The sequence below is a fragment of the Astatotilapia calliptera genome, unplaced genomic scaffold (genome assembly GCF_900246225.1).
Source record: "Astatotilapia calliptera unplaced genomic scaffold, fAstCal1.2 U_scaffold_5, whole genome shotgun sequence".
Taxonomy (NCBI): domain Eukaryota; kingdom Metazoa; phylum Chordata; class Actinopteri; order Cichliformes; family Cichlidae; genus Astatotilapia; species Astatotilapia calliptera.
Genome location: NW_020535789.1, coordinates 447667 through 464206, shown reverse-complemented (window position 1 = coordinate 464206; position 16540 = coordinate 447667). Strand labels below are relative to the sequence as shown.

The window sequence follows — 16540 nt, the reverse complement described above, 5'->3', positions numbered from 1 at the left end:
AGCCTGCATAACTTAATAAATGTAGAATTTGAAAAATAACAAACCTAAAAAGAAACACTAGGTACGAGATACATGAGTACCTATGATACGGTGATACTTTTGGTAAACAACCATTTGACTAACATGTGTGTCTCACCTGCTCTTGTTCCACCTCTGTTCTGTCCTCGTTCTCCATCTCCCTCTCTGTTCCTCTCTCTCTCTCTCTCTTTGTGCTGACAATCATCAAATATACAGATATTTACAAACTCTTCAGATCAAAACACAAACACTTTTTTAATTGTAACATCAAATCAGACTAAATGTTTATTTTTTTAGATTGATAAATATAAAAAAACATATTTGTTAACTTTGAGAGTAAAGAGAGAAACTGTCTGTATTTCTTAATTGCAAATGGCACCAAATTGTATTCAAAATTGAGCCACACTTATGGAGCTCCACAGTTCTTTTCCTGGTGTTTTGGTTGACATCTCTTGATTTTCCCATGTCAAAGAAACAGGCTCTGTGTTTTGCCTTATATGCATCCACAGCTGTGCCACCAGTTTACTCACATGGACTCTACTAACCTATCAGAAGCTTCTTCAGCTCAGAATGGAATCGTCTGGAGTTTCTTATTAATTAACAATAAACTTAGTGTATATGTACTCCTACATTTAATGAAAGTGATAATAAATAGAAGCTCTGTCTCTCTTTATTCTGACATTTAACTAATTCAAAATATATTTCAATATTTTTCTAAAACAAAAGTTTACTCTAAATTGATGTTGTACAGTAAAAATGTTTTCTCCCTAAAGTGTATGTAAATATCTGGTTACAAATGTGAATATCCTGCTGTGTACTGAAATCCCTCTTGTTTTGCATAGAAATATACTGAACAACATACAAAGCATAATATATAAAATAACATTTACCTGAGTTTTTTCTTTGAAAGAAGCTCCTTATGTCCATTCTTATATTTCAGTACATAACTGAAACCGATTTAGTCGGGGAGGGTAAGAACTGAAAATATGAAATAAACACATGTAAGCTAAGACTCTCTAAAAAAATAGCATTTGTTCGGCTTTTCATTTCGCCTTTTGTTGATTCACTTGAAGAGCAAGTAACGTAATATTGGTCAAGTGATCAGTTTGATATCAATCTTTCGTGATGCCACCGTCATATTTACATGTGTTGTACGGTATGAATGATTTGCTTTGGTACCTGGTCAACTTAAGCTCTCCTTAGTATGGCTGGCTCCGTTTCTCCAAAAGCGCACTCACAGGCAGCAGCTGCCCCGCCCCCTCGCTCAGTCGCTTAGTGCCTGAGCTCGGATCATACCAATATCAGAGGGGGATTCACGCACAGTCGTAAATCCCACAGTGTGCACTATGTGCTTCGAATATTGTGGTGTACTTTTCTTTTATACAGTTGTCAGCCAGGCATCTAACTATGAAAAAATTACACTCCAAAAGACCCCGGGCTTCTAAACAAAACAACCCGGGCTTAAGCCCAGTAAGCCACCCCCACGCTCCGCCCCTGGTCTTGAGCGATCTCGCGCAACAGGCGCTGGAAGGGCAGCTTGCGGATCAGCAGCTCGGTGGATTTCTGGTAACGGATTTCTGGTAACGGCGGATCTCGCGCAGAGCCACGGTACCGGGCCTATACCGCCTATTCTTTCTCACGTTCCTTTCCCTGTAATAAGAGCAGAAAATGTAGCGAACAGAGGAGACTCGCTGCTCTTAAAGTGTGTGACTGGCTGTGACGCGGTGCCGCTCCGGCTCGTGATTGGTGACGGGCTCCACGTGGAGCATCGCCCCGCCTCGGTGTGTCCTGCTCATTGGAGAAAAGTGCATTGAATTTGCGCGCTGCCGCAAGCCTCTCTGCGATTGGTGCGTGACGAATCCGCCCGCACTCTGCGGGAATATAAGCGAGGCTTTGAGCTGATCGGACCACATTTTCTCTTAGTCTCGATACTAGGAAGAAATCTGGAGGACAGACGCCTGAGAGGGGCTCATAAGACAAACAGGAAAATACTTAGAGCGTTTTGTTGCATTTTTAGCTAAACAGAGACAAAATGCCAAAAGTAAAGAGGAGTCGAAAGCCTTCCCCAGACGGCTGGGAGCTCATTGAGCCCACTTTGGACGAGCTGGATCAGAAAATGAGAAAAGCTGAAACTGAACCCCACGAGGGGAAGCGAAAGGTGGAGTCTCTCTGGCCCATTTTCAGGCTGCATCATCAGCGGAGTCGATACATCTATGACCTATTCTACAAAAGAAAAGCCATCAGTAGAGAGTTATACGAGTACTGTATAAAGGACGGCTACGCAGACAAGAACCTCATTGCCAAGTGGAAGAAGCAGGGCTACGAGAACCTGTGCTGCCTGCGTTGCATCCAAACACGAGACACCAACTTTGGAACCAACTGCATCTGCAGAGTCCCCAAGAGCAAGCTGGAAGTTGGAAGGATCATTGAATGCACCCACTGTGGATGTAGAGGATGTTCTGGCTAACCCTTACTTGTATTTTTGGACTTGTGATTTTTCTGTCAGAACCTTGAAGCAACATTATCTTTTTGGAGTCGCCTTCATGTAAAATAATCTGTCATTTTCCCATCCATCACCCTGAGTTGCCATTATAGCGGAGAAAAACAGTGGAAAAATGATAATACACCAAGAGGGGCCGTGTTGAGTATATTAATTTTCTGTTGCGTTTGGTGTGTGTTTTTTTTTTCTTTTTTTTTTTTTTTTTTTTTTTTTTTTTTTTTTGTCTTTTTTAAATATCTCGCTAAAGCTTGCAACTCCAAAAGAACCAACTTAAGACCGGTTGTTTCTGGGTCAGGTCATTCCAGCAAGACACAGCCACTGTGGAGGTCATTTCTAATGTGCTTTTAAAGCGCAGTGTTTAAATTTGCCATCACTTTAAAGAGTCATCACTGTTATAGTACAGTTTTAAATAAAGTGTTTCAGATTGTCTTGCTTTGCTTTTTTTTGTTGTTGTTGTTGTTGTTGGAGGGGGAGTTGTGTGGGGTTTTTTTTTTTTTTTTTTTTTTTTTTTTTCCAAATAAAATAGACTCTAGACTTTAACAGTCTTCATCTGAAGTTCTGATTCTGTTTGTCGTGTTAAAATAAATCACTGAAAGGCTGAAGGTTTCAAAGATTCGTGTGTAATCATAAAAATAAGATTTGGATAATTGAGGATGGGTACTTTGCATTTGCATGTTCTAAGTATAAAATATTGATGTAATATTTTGTGTTTAATCGCTACAATGGCGCAAACTTCCACAAGCATGTAGCACTAAAAGAAAAAAGCAAGACTGCTGGGAAATTTTCTCCGAGGAAGTAAGATGAGATGCTAAACTAGCTGGCTCCACAGAGGTTTACCGATGACGAAACATTAACAAAGAGGAACATCTCAGAAGTTGCAGCTGTCTGCAGTCATGGAGGACATAAGCACTGTGATGTCCTGGTTTTCCTGCCCGGTGTACAGCCGATACTGGCAGCACTATTGGCAGGCCATGGCGTGGCCTCAGAGGCACAGGCGCGCCTACAGAAAGGCCTTGGAGGCTGCCTACGGCCCCTGCTGCTACCAGGAGGAGGGGCCCTGTGACCAGCCTCGCTATGCTGACTGGAGCTCTGCAGAGAGCAACAGGGAAGACAAGGAGGACGATGCAGAGGCAAGTAGCTCGGAAAGCGAGATTGAGTGCGATGTGAGCAACCCGGCAGTACTTCGCCCAGACTGAGCGACACAGGGAGGAGCTCAAGAAGTAGCAGCAGATGGAGGCGGAGCAGCAGGGCAGCTACATGCCAGCCGATCAGGACCTACACAGCTTCTCGTTGCGGAGCAGTGTCGCCCCTCCCTTGGAGAGACCCGGCGAAAGACGCACGGCCGAGATGAAGAAGCTGTACGGCGGGGATGCGGCCAAGATCATGGCCATGGAGGCAGCGATGCAACTCAATTTTGAAAGAAACTGTGACCTGAAGAAGCAGCCTAAGTACTGGCCCGTGATTCCGCTGAAGCTATGACACCGTAAACAGTTTGATCTGGAGAAGATCCATGCTCTGATCCCTCTGCGAGCTGCTGATGTAGAATTAACAGGTTTAGGAAGTTTGAAGTTATTTCAAGGAAGAAAACAAAACTTCTGCTCGGCCAAACACGAACATCCCCCGACCTGTCGGCTGCTGCTCCAGATTACAAACCTCTGGCTGTGGCAGTACGAAACACCTCATCGAGGTTTACCCTACTGCATAAATTGGTTTTTAATTTATGGCATGAAACACCAGCACTTAGTCCCCCAAAACATCCTGTTGGTTTGGCGCTAAAAAGTGAGAAGCAGCGTGAGCTGAGGGTCAGAGTTGCAGTAAATTTGCCCCCACAGGTGATGCAAGTGTATTCAAACAGCCTGCGCCTGTGTTTCCTCCTAATCTCTTTTTGTTTACCCTCTGGCTCGGTGATGTTTCATGCTGCAGTAGCTCCTCTTATGCCTGTCAACTTAGTTTAACCACAAAAAACATTGTCCTCCCCGTCCTCCCCTTCCCTCCCCTCCCTGTGTTCAGATTTGGGAGCGTTCCTGCATGGCTGCCTCTGCCTACACAACAAGAGTGATTTGTTGTTGCTACTTCTAAAGTGCGGTTCTCCGATTCTGACATTTCACTGGCTTCAAAGCCACTCGTGTGAGTTCTCTGGGGGAGGGGGGTGTTGACTATTCTGTTTTATCTTGTTTGTGTTTGCACCAAGCTGCTCCATTTTTTTTAAAATGGGAGGATGTGTATTTTATATGATTTCTGTTTGTAATAAAGTGTTTTCTGTCCACATGAAGGAAAGAAAAAAAAAAGCAAGACTGGAGGCTATTGGGGACGGTACTAGGACTGCAGGAATTAAGAGTAAAGATCCCTTTCTCATGATGAGACTGTCCCGAGCAGAATATAAAGAGATAGTGCGATGGACTGAAAAACTGAGACCTACACGCCGATGCATGAAGATACTGAAGGACAAGTTTCCAAGTCACTCGCAGTCCACTCTTCTGAGCATCTACTCCCTGGAGTACCGGAAATGGATCAAAAGGACATTCTCAAGACACCATGTGCCGAATGTTATTGAAAGCTACTACCAAAGGTATCTGAGTGAAGCCAAGGCACAGCCTATTGCTCCTGTCCTGCTTGAATTGGCCAATGAGGTGGATCTGTCTCCTGCGCTGATGGCTCGTATCATCCTGGACAGGTTCCTTCAGGGCCAGGATGGTGGAATGCCATCTAAATCAGTCCTCAACAGCATGCTGAAGGAGCCATCTTTAATTCCAGACCAAATTTTGGCCAGTAATGTCTACCAATGCACAATAAATGACTGCTGTTATGGACCGCAGGTAGACTGCATCAAACACGCCATAGGCCATGAGCATGAAGTGCTGCTCCGGGAAAAACTGAAGGAGAAGAACCTTTCCTTTCTGGATGAAAACCATCTGAGAACTATGGGCTATGACAAAACACCTGATGTCATCCTGGAGGTTCCAGTTGCTGTGGAAGGACACATTGTACACTGGATTGAGAGCAAAGCCTCTTTTGGAGATGATCAAAGCCATCAAACCTATCTCAATGAACAATTCTGGAGCTACTGGAACAGGTTTGGTCCAGGCCTTGTGATCTACTGGTATGGCTTTATTGGAGACCTGGACTGCCAGAGAGACAGAAGTATCCTACTCAAAGACTGCTTCCCTACAGACATTGTCACCCTGTGCCATGCCACGCAACAAGACCGATCACCTGAGAGCCAGAATAAAGACAACGAATGAGAAAAGATCAGGAGCAAGAATAAAACCAAAGTACAGATGAAAGAATGAATGGGAGGAAAGAGGGATGACAACAAGGAGGTGGGAAGGGTACAAACACTGAGCTATGCAGGGGTGGATACCTAGATCCGGAAGCAATTTGGCTTTCCTGCAGTGTGAGACTACTGGCAAAAAATCTGCCCTGAACTTCACCTGACCCTCATTCTCTCTCTCTCGCTCTCTCTCTCCCTTTCTTCCTCTCATTCACTGCTCCAAAGCGGCCGCATGTAAATGCACACCAGCATTCTCTATATATCTGACGTCACTCATAGTCATACCTGTAAATGGAAAAACATGATCTGGGAGGCTATTCTGGTCGTGGTCAACACCTGGCCCTTGGATGGCCTCTTGCACTGGAGGCTACGGTGCAAGCCAGGGCCGAAGCAGGACATAAGGCCCTTCCTTATCATGCTCAGGCCCTGGCCTTTGTCACTCCTTCCTCCTCCGTTCCATAGGCAGATAAGAGAGGTGCGGTCTAGGGGCTGGGTGACGCCTGCCTCTCACCTGCGTCACTCAGTGCCCTCTCAGTCACTCTCCAGTGGGATAAACAGGATAGTTTCTGATTAAGGCTGGCCCCTCAGTGACCCTTTTCACATTATAAAATCTTTTTTTTTTTTTGTTAGCACATATGCTTGACAGAACTGTTCATGCTGCTGTCAGTGTTTATTTCTTAACTGCGCAACTAATATTCAAATTCAAAGTTCCACTAACCTAATTAAGCACAAATTTGGATACATTTACAAAAAAGGAATTCTTTTTTTTTTTTTACATTTGTTGGCTTCATGTTTACTGTAGAGTTAAAGTTATTGATAGAATTTCCAATAGCTGTGATCAAAATTGAATAATTTTCTATTTTTTTACGTTGAATATATTAATAATTTTTCACTGCATAATGTCATAAAATAATGAGCATAGCCGTGACAGTTTGCCTAAAGCAAAGCCATATTGAAATTGGGAGTAATGTGGTAGCCTAACAGTATTCACTTTAAAAGGATATAAAATAAGTGAAGAGCTTATCCTCGCATTTGTGAACCTACGTTTGCTTGACCAGTGTGTTTACTTAGTAAAATATCAAAACCAGGAGCTTTTTTACTTGTTTCACAGTAATAAAAAATAAATAAAAAGACTATTAGAATCAGCATTTGTTACATTCTGTCCCACATTTAACCTGTAACAATTTAAAGTAAAACTACTGTACTTGCATGTGTTATTTTGTACATGTAAATATTAACAAATGTGTTGTGTAAACTAAAAAAAAAAAAAAAGCAAGACTGGAGGTGTAGTTATTAGTTATGTAATCATGCCCCCGTATGCCCCATTACCGTTTGCTTCAAACTTCAGCAACTTATGGGTGAGACTTAAGTACATCGGAGACGGGGACCCCCGACCCGTGATTATGTTGCTGAAGAGCTGTTATTGCAAACATCATGGCTGAATGTGCAGGACATATACTCTTTCATTGCTCTGCCCAATAAACGGGATTTTGAGCTGTGTTTTACCCAAGAGGCGCCCTTACGTCGCTTCTTAGAGATCTCTTTTTCCAACGCATCGCATCCGAAATGGAAAGACTGGCAAGTGGAGTCTTCTGTCCAGGTAGAGGTAGTGACTCTTGTTGTTAAGTTCTGGACTGGAAGGATTCCAGACCAAGATATCGAGTTATATCTTAAAAGGCACTGCGAGATTCTTCAACCCCCAGTCAAGCCAGTGGATAAATTCGGATTCTGGTATGGAGTCCGAAAATACAAAGTTCGGATACGTAGAGATGAAGCTGGGCATATAATCTCTATCCCTAATTCCATCTCGTTGGGCCCCTATAATGGCAGGATTATTTATCCTGGCCAATCGGCGAGGTGCTTCATCTGCCAAGGTCCAGACCACCAGGCGAGAGAATGCCCCACTATCAAATGTTGGAAATGTGGTGAGTTGGGCCACAAGGCTAAAATTTGCCAAAACGAAAGTGAGTGCTCCCTCTGTGGTGCGAAAGGGCACACTTTCTTTAAATGCCCCAAGTCTTTTGTGAATATACTTAAATCTTCCCAACAACCTCGACCTTCTGACACCATGGATTTCCCTTCCTTGGTGGATCCTTCTCAAGTTTTGGATCCCCCCGTGAATGACCAGGTGAGAGAGCCCTCTCCCTCTCCTCCCCCTCCCCTTCCTCCGACGGCTGCCTCACTGTCACTCCCAGTTTCGCTTGGATTGGATAATCCACAAGTGGATGATCAGGATAACCAGCCTAGCCCTGTTCAAAATGAGTTACCATCTCCACTGTCTCAGTCAAGTAAAAAAAGTGACGAGAGTGATGAAGAGCTAGATGGTAACCTAATCATAGAGACATCGGATGGTGAGAATAAAAGCGATAGCGACGACGAAGAAATCGACAGCGAGCAGACACCTGATGACGATGGAGATAGCGAGGACCATGGATCCTTTCCTCTCTCAGAGGCGGCATCTCTGGCTCTTGCTTCGCTACCCGGGGAAACAAGAGTAAAACGTAAGACCTTCTTTAGTGGAAGTCACCCGGCCCTCGACGAGCTCGTCAACGAGGATACGAGAGGAAGCAGAAAAAGGAGCGTTTCTACTTCTAGCACTGGAAGAGATAAGCGGAAGGATAATAGACCAAGTCCTCCGTGCGTAATATTTCTGAGATGGTCTCTCCTTTAGTCAACCTATGAGTAACATCAAAATAATTACATTTAATGTCAGAGGCCTTCAATCAGATAAGAGCAGGAAAAGGAAGGTTGATTTTTAAAAAAAACTTGATTATGATATTTTGTGCCTTCAAGAGATGAGATTAAAGACACACGTAGATGTATGTGAATTAAATAAAATGTGGAACACTGCCCATTCAATAATATCGATAGGGGAAGACAGCTCTGACGGAGTGGGTATTTTCTTTAAAAAAGATGCGGTGAATATAATCAAAAGAAGAGACATAATACCGGGACGAGTCCTCCTTGTTGATTGCTGTTATTACGGGCAAAGGTTGCGTATTATTAATGTTTATAATGCACCCGAACGAACGAAAAAGATACAATTGCTGAAAAAACTGAAGTATTTATTAGAGATTGGTTTTAATATAATTCTGTGTGGAGATTTTAACATTGTTACTGAAGCTACTGACAGAATATCCAAGGTTGAGATTTAGAGAATTGCGAGAAAGCAAATTGTTGGTTAAGGTTTGTAAGGAAGCAGCACTTCATGATTTATACAGGCACTTGCATCCACATACCGTCCATTACACTAGATTCGATTCATTAACTAAAACAAGGATTGATAGATTCTACATATCACATAATGTTCAAGGTCTGAAATATGACACTCTTTTAACAGACTTTTCAGATCATATGGTGGTTATGGCAACAGTGTCGTGTTGCCCCCATGAATTTTTGAACTATTGGAAATTGAATACATCCTTGTTAGCAGAGAGTTACTTAGGTTCGAAGTTAAATCTGAAATTAAGAAAATATTACATCTTAAGATTTTTACTACCTCTTTCTCAGAACTTTGGGAGCTTCTTAAACGACGTATGTGTCAATTTTTTAAATTTAAAGCGAGAGAATTAAACCATGCAAAGAATGTAAAATATAATGAAGATGTGAGCAGATATATATATTTAAGAAATAAGAAGGAGAAGGAAGAGAAGGAGGAAAATCAAATGATGTCTCTTAAAGAGGACATTGATCGAGTCAATAGAGAAGTTTTATTTAATATGTTGCGAAGTACTGACTTTCACGGGAACAGCGATTATATGATTCTTAATAATCAAAAGAAAAGTCGAAATGATTTTATTGTCTCAATTAAGGATAAACATGGAAAGTCAGTTTTTGAAGAAGAGGGAAAAAGACAAGTAATTAGAGACTATTGTTCGGAAATGTTTTCATCCATAGCTACAAACAGCGAAGCTATTAACAATTTTTTGAGTGAGGTTGAACCATTAGATCCTGTCATTTCAACACGTTCTCACTCCCAACTCTCAAACGTGTGACGCATGGTCAGGCTATGATTTTGATTAATGACTTTTAATAGTCATTCTATAAATGCTGTCCGTTTAAATGGTCTTACCTGTACACACTGCATATCCACCGGATTCCAGCCAGAGTGGATTCTGGAGTCTTCCACGCTCCTGTTAGTGATCCTCCATCTGGATGGATGAGAACAACCTTCTGAACAATCTAGCAGGAGATGGCCCATATCTATGGGACTGATTTGTGCTAATAACGCCCATTGTATGGACTGATAACAGCCGAAGCGGGTGAATAAAGTCACCCAGTAGCTAGCTGTGCCATTACCCAGCATACATCACTCCCTCCATAAATGCAATAAATGATACAAAAGTATCGTTCTACCTGTTTTTCAGGTAGTTGTTTACATTATATAATTTATTGTGTTCTGTATACGTCACTACAATGTGATTTGGAAAATGTCTAAATATACCGACAAAAGGCTCTTCCGCGGCAATCTCTTCAATCGGAGGACCCTTCACGTCAATTCCCGACGCGAGGGGGGTACCCTGCGCGTCCATAAGTGCAGCAGAGGGAGCCTGACCATGCGTCACACGTTTGACGAGTTGGGAGTGAGAACGTGTTGAGCATTAAGAACAAAGTGGAACTTATCGGCAGACATTACCAGTGCAGTTATAACTATGCGACTGAAATATAAGGAGACTTTCGGACAGTTATACTGTCAAAAGAAATGTTCATCCAGGTTGTGATGAGTTTTTTCTTTTCCCTTTTTTATTGTCACTGATGCTTCAGGTGTGAATATCTCATAAACAACAGGCAGCAGGTTCACTATGACCCAAACTCCAGACTCAGTAAAATATCATGTCAGTGTTACAGGATACAAACTCCACAGCAGTGGAAAGTTAAAGAAAGTCCATTCATAGTTCAAAGGTCGCTCTGCAGAGGATGATTTAAATGTTATCATTGGTCAGAATTAAAACAAGAAGCTTGAACTTTTTATAAAGATTACATTTGATCAAATTGTTTTTTGTTTATATATAGATATATTTAAAATTAATAAAAAATAAAACCTATTGCTGTGCCAGCTTCTAGTTTAGTTTGACAGTGTGTAGAACAAACCTGATGAAAACTTAAAGTCAGCCAAACACATCCAAATTTTGAGGCTGGGAGTAAAAAAAACGAATCTGACTGAGCCCAAAATCAGCTGCAACCCTGTGTAGTTATTACAGTAAACACAGCAGTCTTTTTTATTTTTTCATAAAGTGATTTATTGTAAGCAACACAAATTTGAACAGGGGGCAAATTTTGTTTTGGCACACTGATCATTACAGTCACAGCTTGTTGTCTTTAACAGTCTCAGTGTTTTTCTTTTCTTGTCTGTGTGCGAATTTCCCCAAATCATGCGATGATCATGATTACTGACAGTCTGGTATAAAAAGTAGTTTTGTTTGGAGTTGTGCAGGACTTGTCTTTGTCATTGTATCACAGAAAAGTGTCATCAAGATGTATTCATAGCCAGAGGCCAGCAGGTGTCACTGTGGAGATGGTTTCAGATTGTTTTGACACTTCAATATAATTCCTGCACAAATGCTTCAGTGTTTCACGAAGCCTTGCTTTGCCCATCGCTAGTAAGCAGGCACCAAGTGCTGTTACTGCCTGCTGCACACAGCAGATCGACCAAACTGTCCGACCTGTAGATGTACATGGTTCATTCCCATGTGTCAGTTTAAAGATATCTCACTGAGTGTCAGAAAGACAAGTTTGCTTCTCTTCTCTACTGCAAGTGAAAAAAAAACTGCAGAATGTTTTCAGTGTCATCAGTTCAGCTATATTAAATCAATGTGGTGTTAAATTTTGTTATAAGAAGCAATGGGAAATGTTTTCATGTAATTTGAAAGCTTTGGATGTGTTATCAAACTTCTGAATTTCTGGAAATAATCTAATTATCTTTTTTTACTCACAATTTCTTCTAAGCTTATAATTATTTGTATTTTACTCTAGCAGCAGTTGGAAATCTCCAGTTCATGTAATGTGTATGATGAAGATGGTGATGATGATGATGATGATGATAGTGGTGGTGGCGATGATACAGCAACATAACTAATAATTTTAATAATACATTTTATTTAGAAGCACCTTTCAAGACATTATTGGTAATTGAGTGTTGTGCAGTGAATTGTGCCTACAGTTTTGCAAAGTGTGTGTTACAAAATTGCAAACTGAGTGCAAAGCAGTTTTTGTACTTTTAGTTTTGCAAACTCAGTGAGTGGTTTTGCTATAAGTCTGAATAGTTTTAGAGATTGTGCTACAGGAATCACAGTTAGGGTTTAAGCATTCAGAAAAAACTGTAATTTAGATTGACTTGAGGCATGATTTGATGGCATAGTTCAGTTTTGAACTGTTTTGGGGTCAAAGTTTGGTTTTGCAAGAAGAGTCAGAGGTTTTGTGAATGCAGCTTGAAAACTGGGTTTTGTGTTCACAGTGTGGGGAAAAGGAGATCAGCTTTCCAGGAATGTGTCTTAGCAATCGAGAAAAACTGTAACGTGCTGGCAGCTCATGAACAGTTTGTCTCATTTCCGCCTAAAATCCATCTCAGCTGGAAAGAAAGAACGAGGTTGAAGGTGGAAACTTAAAAGAAGAAAAAACCAACATCCTGTGTGCTGAATAAGACACAGGATTACAGTTTTTTCTGAAGCTCTGCTGCTTCTCATTTATTTACTGTCAGAATAGAAAACAGGATTTCTACTCTTCTATTACTGGATATCAGAAAACTCAATCAGATCATCAGTAGAAACAGTTTGATCAACACTGTAAATGAGACGATTGGTGTTCACTTTAATAACATGGACAGAATAATGAGCTATAATCATAAACTCAATGGAGGAAACTTTCTTCAAGTTTACATTATTTTGAAGGGAAACTTTATCAACCTGTCCCTGATAACATGATGAAATAATCTCTATGATTATGGAAATGAAACAAAATGAGTTCATCAGCCTCACAGAGAACGTGAAGCTGATCTGAGATGTTTGGTTTTATTTGGTTTTCTGTCAGTGATTCAGTTTGATTTTGAAAGACAGTTTGTAACGAAGTATTCATGCTGATTTGATGATGATGATGATGTATGGATTATAGATGGATTAAAATGCTGCACATCGTTTATGTAACTGAATCATTAATATTTTGGACTTCAAACATTTCACTTGATAAGAAATTCAACAGCCAGCGGCAGAAAATTCTGTTATAACAACAGCAGTGAGGCTATAAATTTATTGAACCAGTCGGACAGCGTAGGCGTGTCAGTGCAAGTAAAATCACAGTACAGTAAGTGCCTTTAAGATAACAGAACCTTTATTAGTCCCACACGTGGGAAATTGTTGTTGTTGTTGTTTTGCCATCAGAATTATTGTCTAAAGATGCCCAACGGACTGACTTTACCAAATGGACCATCCCAGCCTTGCCGTATTGGATTCACCTTTTATTGTTTATTTTATTTTATTTTATTTTCACTTTGCTAAATACGGGACAGACTTGACTGGGGGAAAGAAAGAGGGAAAGAAAAACAGCGGGGAAGAGGAACGGTGATAAAGGGCAATAAACAAAAACCAACAAAACAAACAGACAATAAATACATGTATCAATCACATGGATCACCTGTTGAGAAAGAAAGAAGAGAAAACAAGCAAAAAAAAAGACAGAAATATAGCAAAACATCATCGCAACGATCTATGTGAATATAACAGTAAATACTAAATATTAAACATTATTGTGCAGCACGTAAGATCGACAGCGCACAGTGTGCTTCGAGGTAGGAGCCAAAAAGGGTGTAGTTTGTGTGTTTGAGCACCCGTGTGTACACCTGTGAGCATGAGCGCGCTTGTATTTAACAGGTTCCTTCATGTAATGATCTGCTAGAGGGTGTGGGGGCCACAGCCCCGTCCTCCAGGGCATGAAGCAGGTATGGAGGAGATCCAGGCTCCAGACATCCAGAGGCCCCCAGAACACAAGAGACCAAGGAAGACCAACAGAGGGGCAGCCGAGCCACTGTCCCAGAAAGAGCTGAGCAAATTGCTTTTGTTACACCAGAAAGTGGACAGTGCAAAGTTACATAGCAAAACATTAGAAAAACTCTGGAACAAGATAAGAATAAGATACTGTACACAGTAGAATAGAATAAAATTAAATACTATAAACAATAGAATAAATAGAATACAAACACTATATACAATAGAGTAAAATACAACTTTGCCAGATATTATTCTTGATGTTAATAAATTACTAACATCAAATTATCAACATCAAGAGAAAAACAAGTAAGTGAGCTGCAGAATAAACCACACAGTGATGACAGCAGGTTTGTAAGGACTTCTCAGTCCTGGAGTCTCTACTGTCATGATGGTGTTGGTTACTATGGAGACCATGATTACATAGCAAGAGCCATCCCTCTGCTCCCCTCAGCACTCTCTCACAAAGTAGCAGTGTATGTGGACTGTTCTGCAGGGATTGTGTCCTCCTACAGCGTCTCCTCTGACAAACTGATCCACCTGCACACCTTCAACACCACCTTCACTGAACCTGTATATGGCCTTCAGATCGTGTCCAGTATAATTCAAGGTCTTGTTGATAACATAATGATAGAAATTGTCTTGTGTGAAGACGAGGAGAGTGCCAGGGTCAAAGGTCATAGAACTAGTGAACACATTTGAAGGGAGTAAGTGAACATCCATATTCAGCCCGTTACACAATTCCTCCATAACCAGGAACACATAATTGTTTGTTTACTCTTGGTTAGCATAGTTAACTAAGAGTAAACTACGTATTAACAGCTGTTTTTGTTCCCGGTTAAACTGTTTCCTGCTGAATGAAAATATTTTTAATGTTAGGTTTAATCCAGAGTCAGCTAATCTCAGCCAAACCGATTTTCTCAGGAACAAATAAAACACTGTTAACATTAGTGGTGTGCAGATCGATGTTGAAATATCGATTCTTTTGATACCAGTAATTTATGTTATAGAATTGATTCTCATATTTAAATTTCAACATTTTAGTACTTTGGGTAAATTTGTAGTTTTTAATTACAGTTTTTTCTGATTGCTTAAGCACATTTTTTGTAACTATTGGCTAATTTTGCAAAACTCTTCACACAAATAAGAAAACCTGTCACCCAATAATCAAAACATTGTAGTTCTCTTGCAAAAGCAAACACAGCTAGATTAACTCTTCACACCTTCGTAAAAATGGTGTTTCCGTATCAAACAGTACACACAAGCCATCATCTACTAAGCACACAATGGGCCAACTGCACACTGATGGTATGAATACAAAACACATCTGGCTTTTGCTTTCTCTGTGCACAAGGTAGGCTATGTCAGTTTGAGCTCATACTTCTGTCATAGATCCATAAGCATAGAGGGATCCAAACTTCAAGTACTGGTGTTTATTCAAACACATCAAAACAAACACAAGTGTTTATTTCCAAGTATAGGATTATTTGCAATCGCCATAATGACTATATGGGTTACTTGGTCTGCAGTGAACATGCTTCCTCTGCCCCAGCATCTGGTCATCTAGCAATTCTGTAAAGTAACAATTTCAGTATTTTTACATCAATGGTATTGGTGTGTTTCTCATTGGCATATGGCAGTGCTACAAATCTTTGTGCGAAGTGACTGTACTAACCGATTCTCATTTCAAGATGTCCTTATGGTACTTGCTACAGTGTAGCGGCTCGAGTTAGGCTGGACCCGTTGGCCAGCTACCCTCAGGGTCATTCCACGGTTGATTACATGGTCCACTATTGTAGCTCTGATGTCATCAGCAATTCTATTTCTTACTCTTCCTACCCTTCCTCTCCCCCCTCCTCATCTTCCTCTCCCCCCTCCTCATCTTCCTCTTGCTCCTCCTTGTCCTTGTCGTCCTCTTCATCCTACTTCTTCACCTCCACGTCCTCTTCCTCGGCCTCCTCTACTTCTCACTCTTTCTGCTCCCTCCATTGTACTCCGCACACACAGCTTACCTGTATTATAGTGCTTAGGCTGATTGCAAAGTGAACTAATTATCTAAAAAAGTTTTCACATGTGAAAGTGTGCCAGACAGTTGGCAAATTAGTGTTAATGATAGCCATACATGTGTATACTTTTGCTAGGAGTGTGTTGGAAATTTGGTAATTGAGTGTTGTGCAGTGAATTGTGCCTACAGTTTTGCAAAGTGTGTGTTACAAAATTGCAAACTGAGTGCAAAGCAGTTTTTGTGCTTTTAGTTTTGCAAACTCAGTGAGGGGTTTTGCTATAAGTCTGAATAGTTTTAGAGATTGTGCTACAGGAATAACAGTTAGGGTTTAAGCATTCAGAAAAAACTGTAATCAGAACACAGTGGAAAGAAACTGTGTCATTCGGATCGTCTAAATTGGAAGGAACTACTTCCTCTTACGTCTTTCATAGTCATATGTGAAATACAGCTGTATAAATGTGTTGCAGCCCCTGGCGTGCGCACTCACAACAATGGCTGAGTGTAAACGGAGTCACGTGTGGACGTATTTTACCTCCACAAACAGCCAAGAAACTGTTTGTGATACACGTGGCAAGACAGTGAGTTGTTGTGGCAACACCACTAACCTTGTCGTAGAAAATGATGAGCTTATGTTGAGGTGAACTGAAGAGGAGGAGAGGGACAGGTGCTGCTAGGGCGAGACAGACGTCTCTCGCGGAGTATCTTGAGGTTTTTTTATTTATATATGATAATTCTGCATCATTAAGCAATAAGAACAAGTAGTCTGATGT

At 41.0% G+C, this 16540-nt stretch overlaps 1 protein-coding gene and 2 pseudogenes across 1 annotated transcript; all 3 read left to right on the top strand.

The window, feature by feature from the left end:
- The first annotated feature begins 1928 nt into the window (after window positions 1–1928).
- LOC113018217 (protein BUD31 homolog pseudogene) lies at window positions 1929–2689 on the top strand (annotated as a pseudogene).
- Window positions 2690–3266: 577 nt separating this feature from the next.
- Window positions 3267–4499, top strand: gemin8 (gem (nuclear organelle) associated protein 8). Its single transcript, XM_026161282.1, is given in 2 exon segments — window positions 3267–3689; window positions 3691–4499. Coding segments are annotated over 2 exon segments (585 nt in total). The 5' UTR covers window positions 3267–3411; the 3' UTR covers window positions 3998–4499.
- LOC113018199 (uncharacterized protein C15orf41 homolog pseudogene) lies at window positions 4499–6101 on the top strand (annotated as a pseudogene).
- Window positions 6102–16540: the final 10439 nt, after the last annotated feature.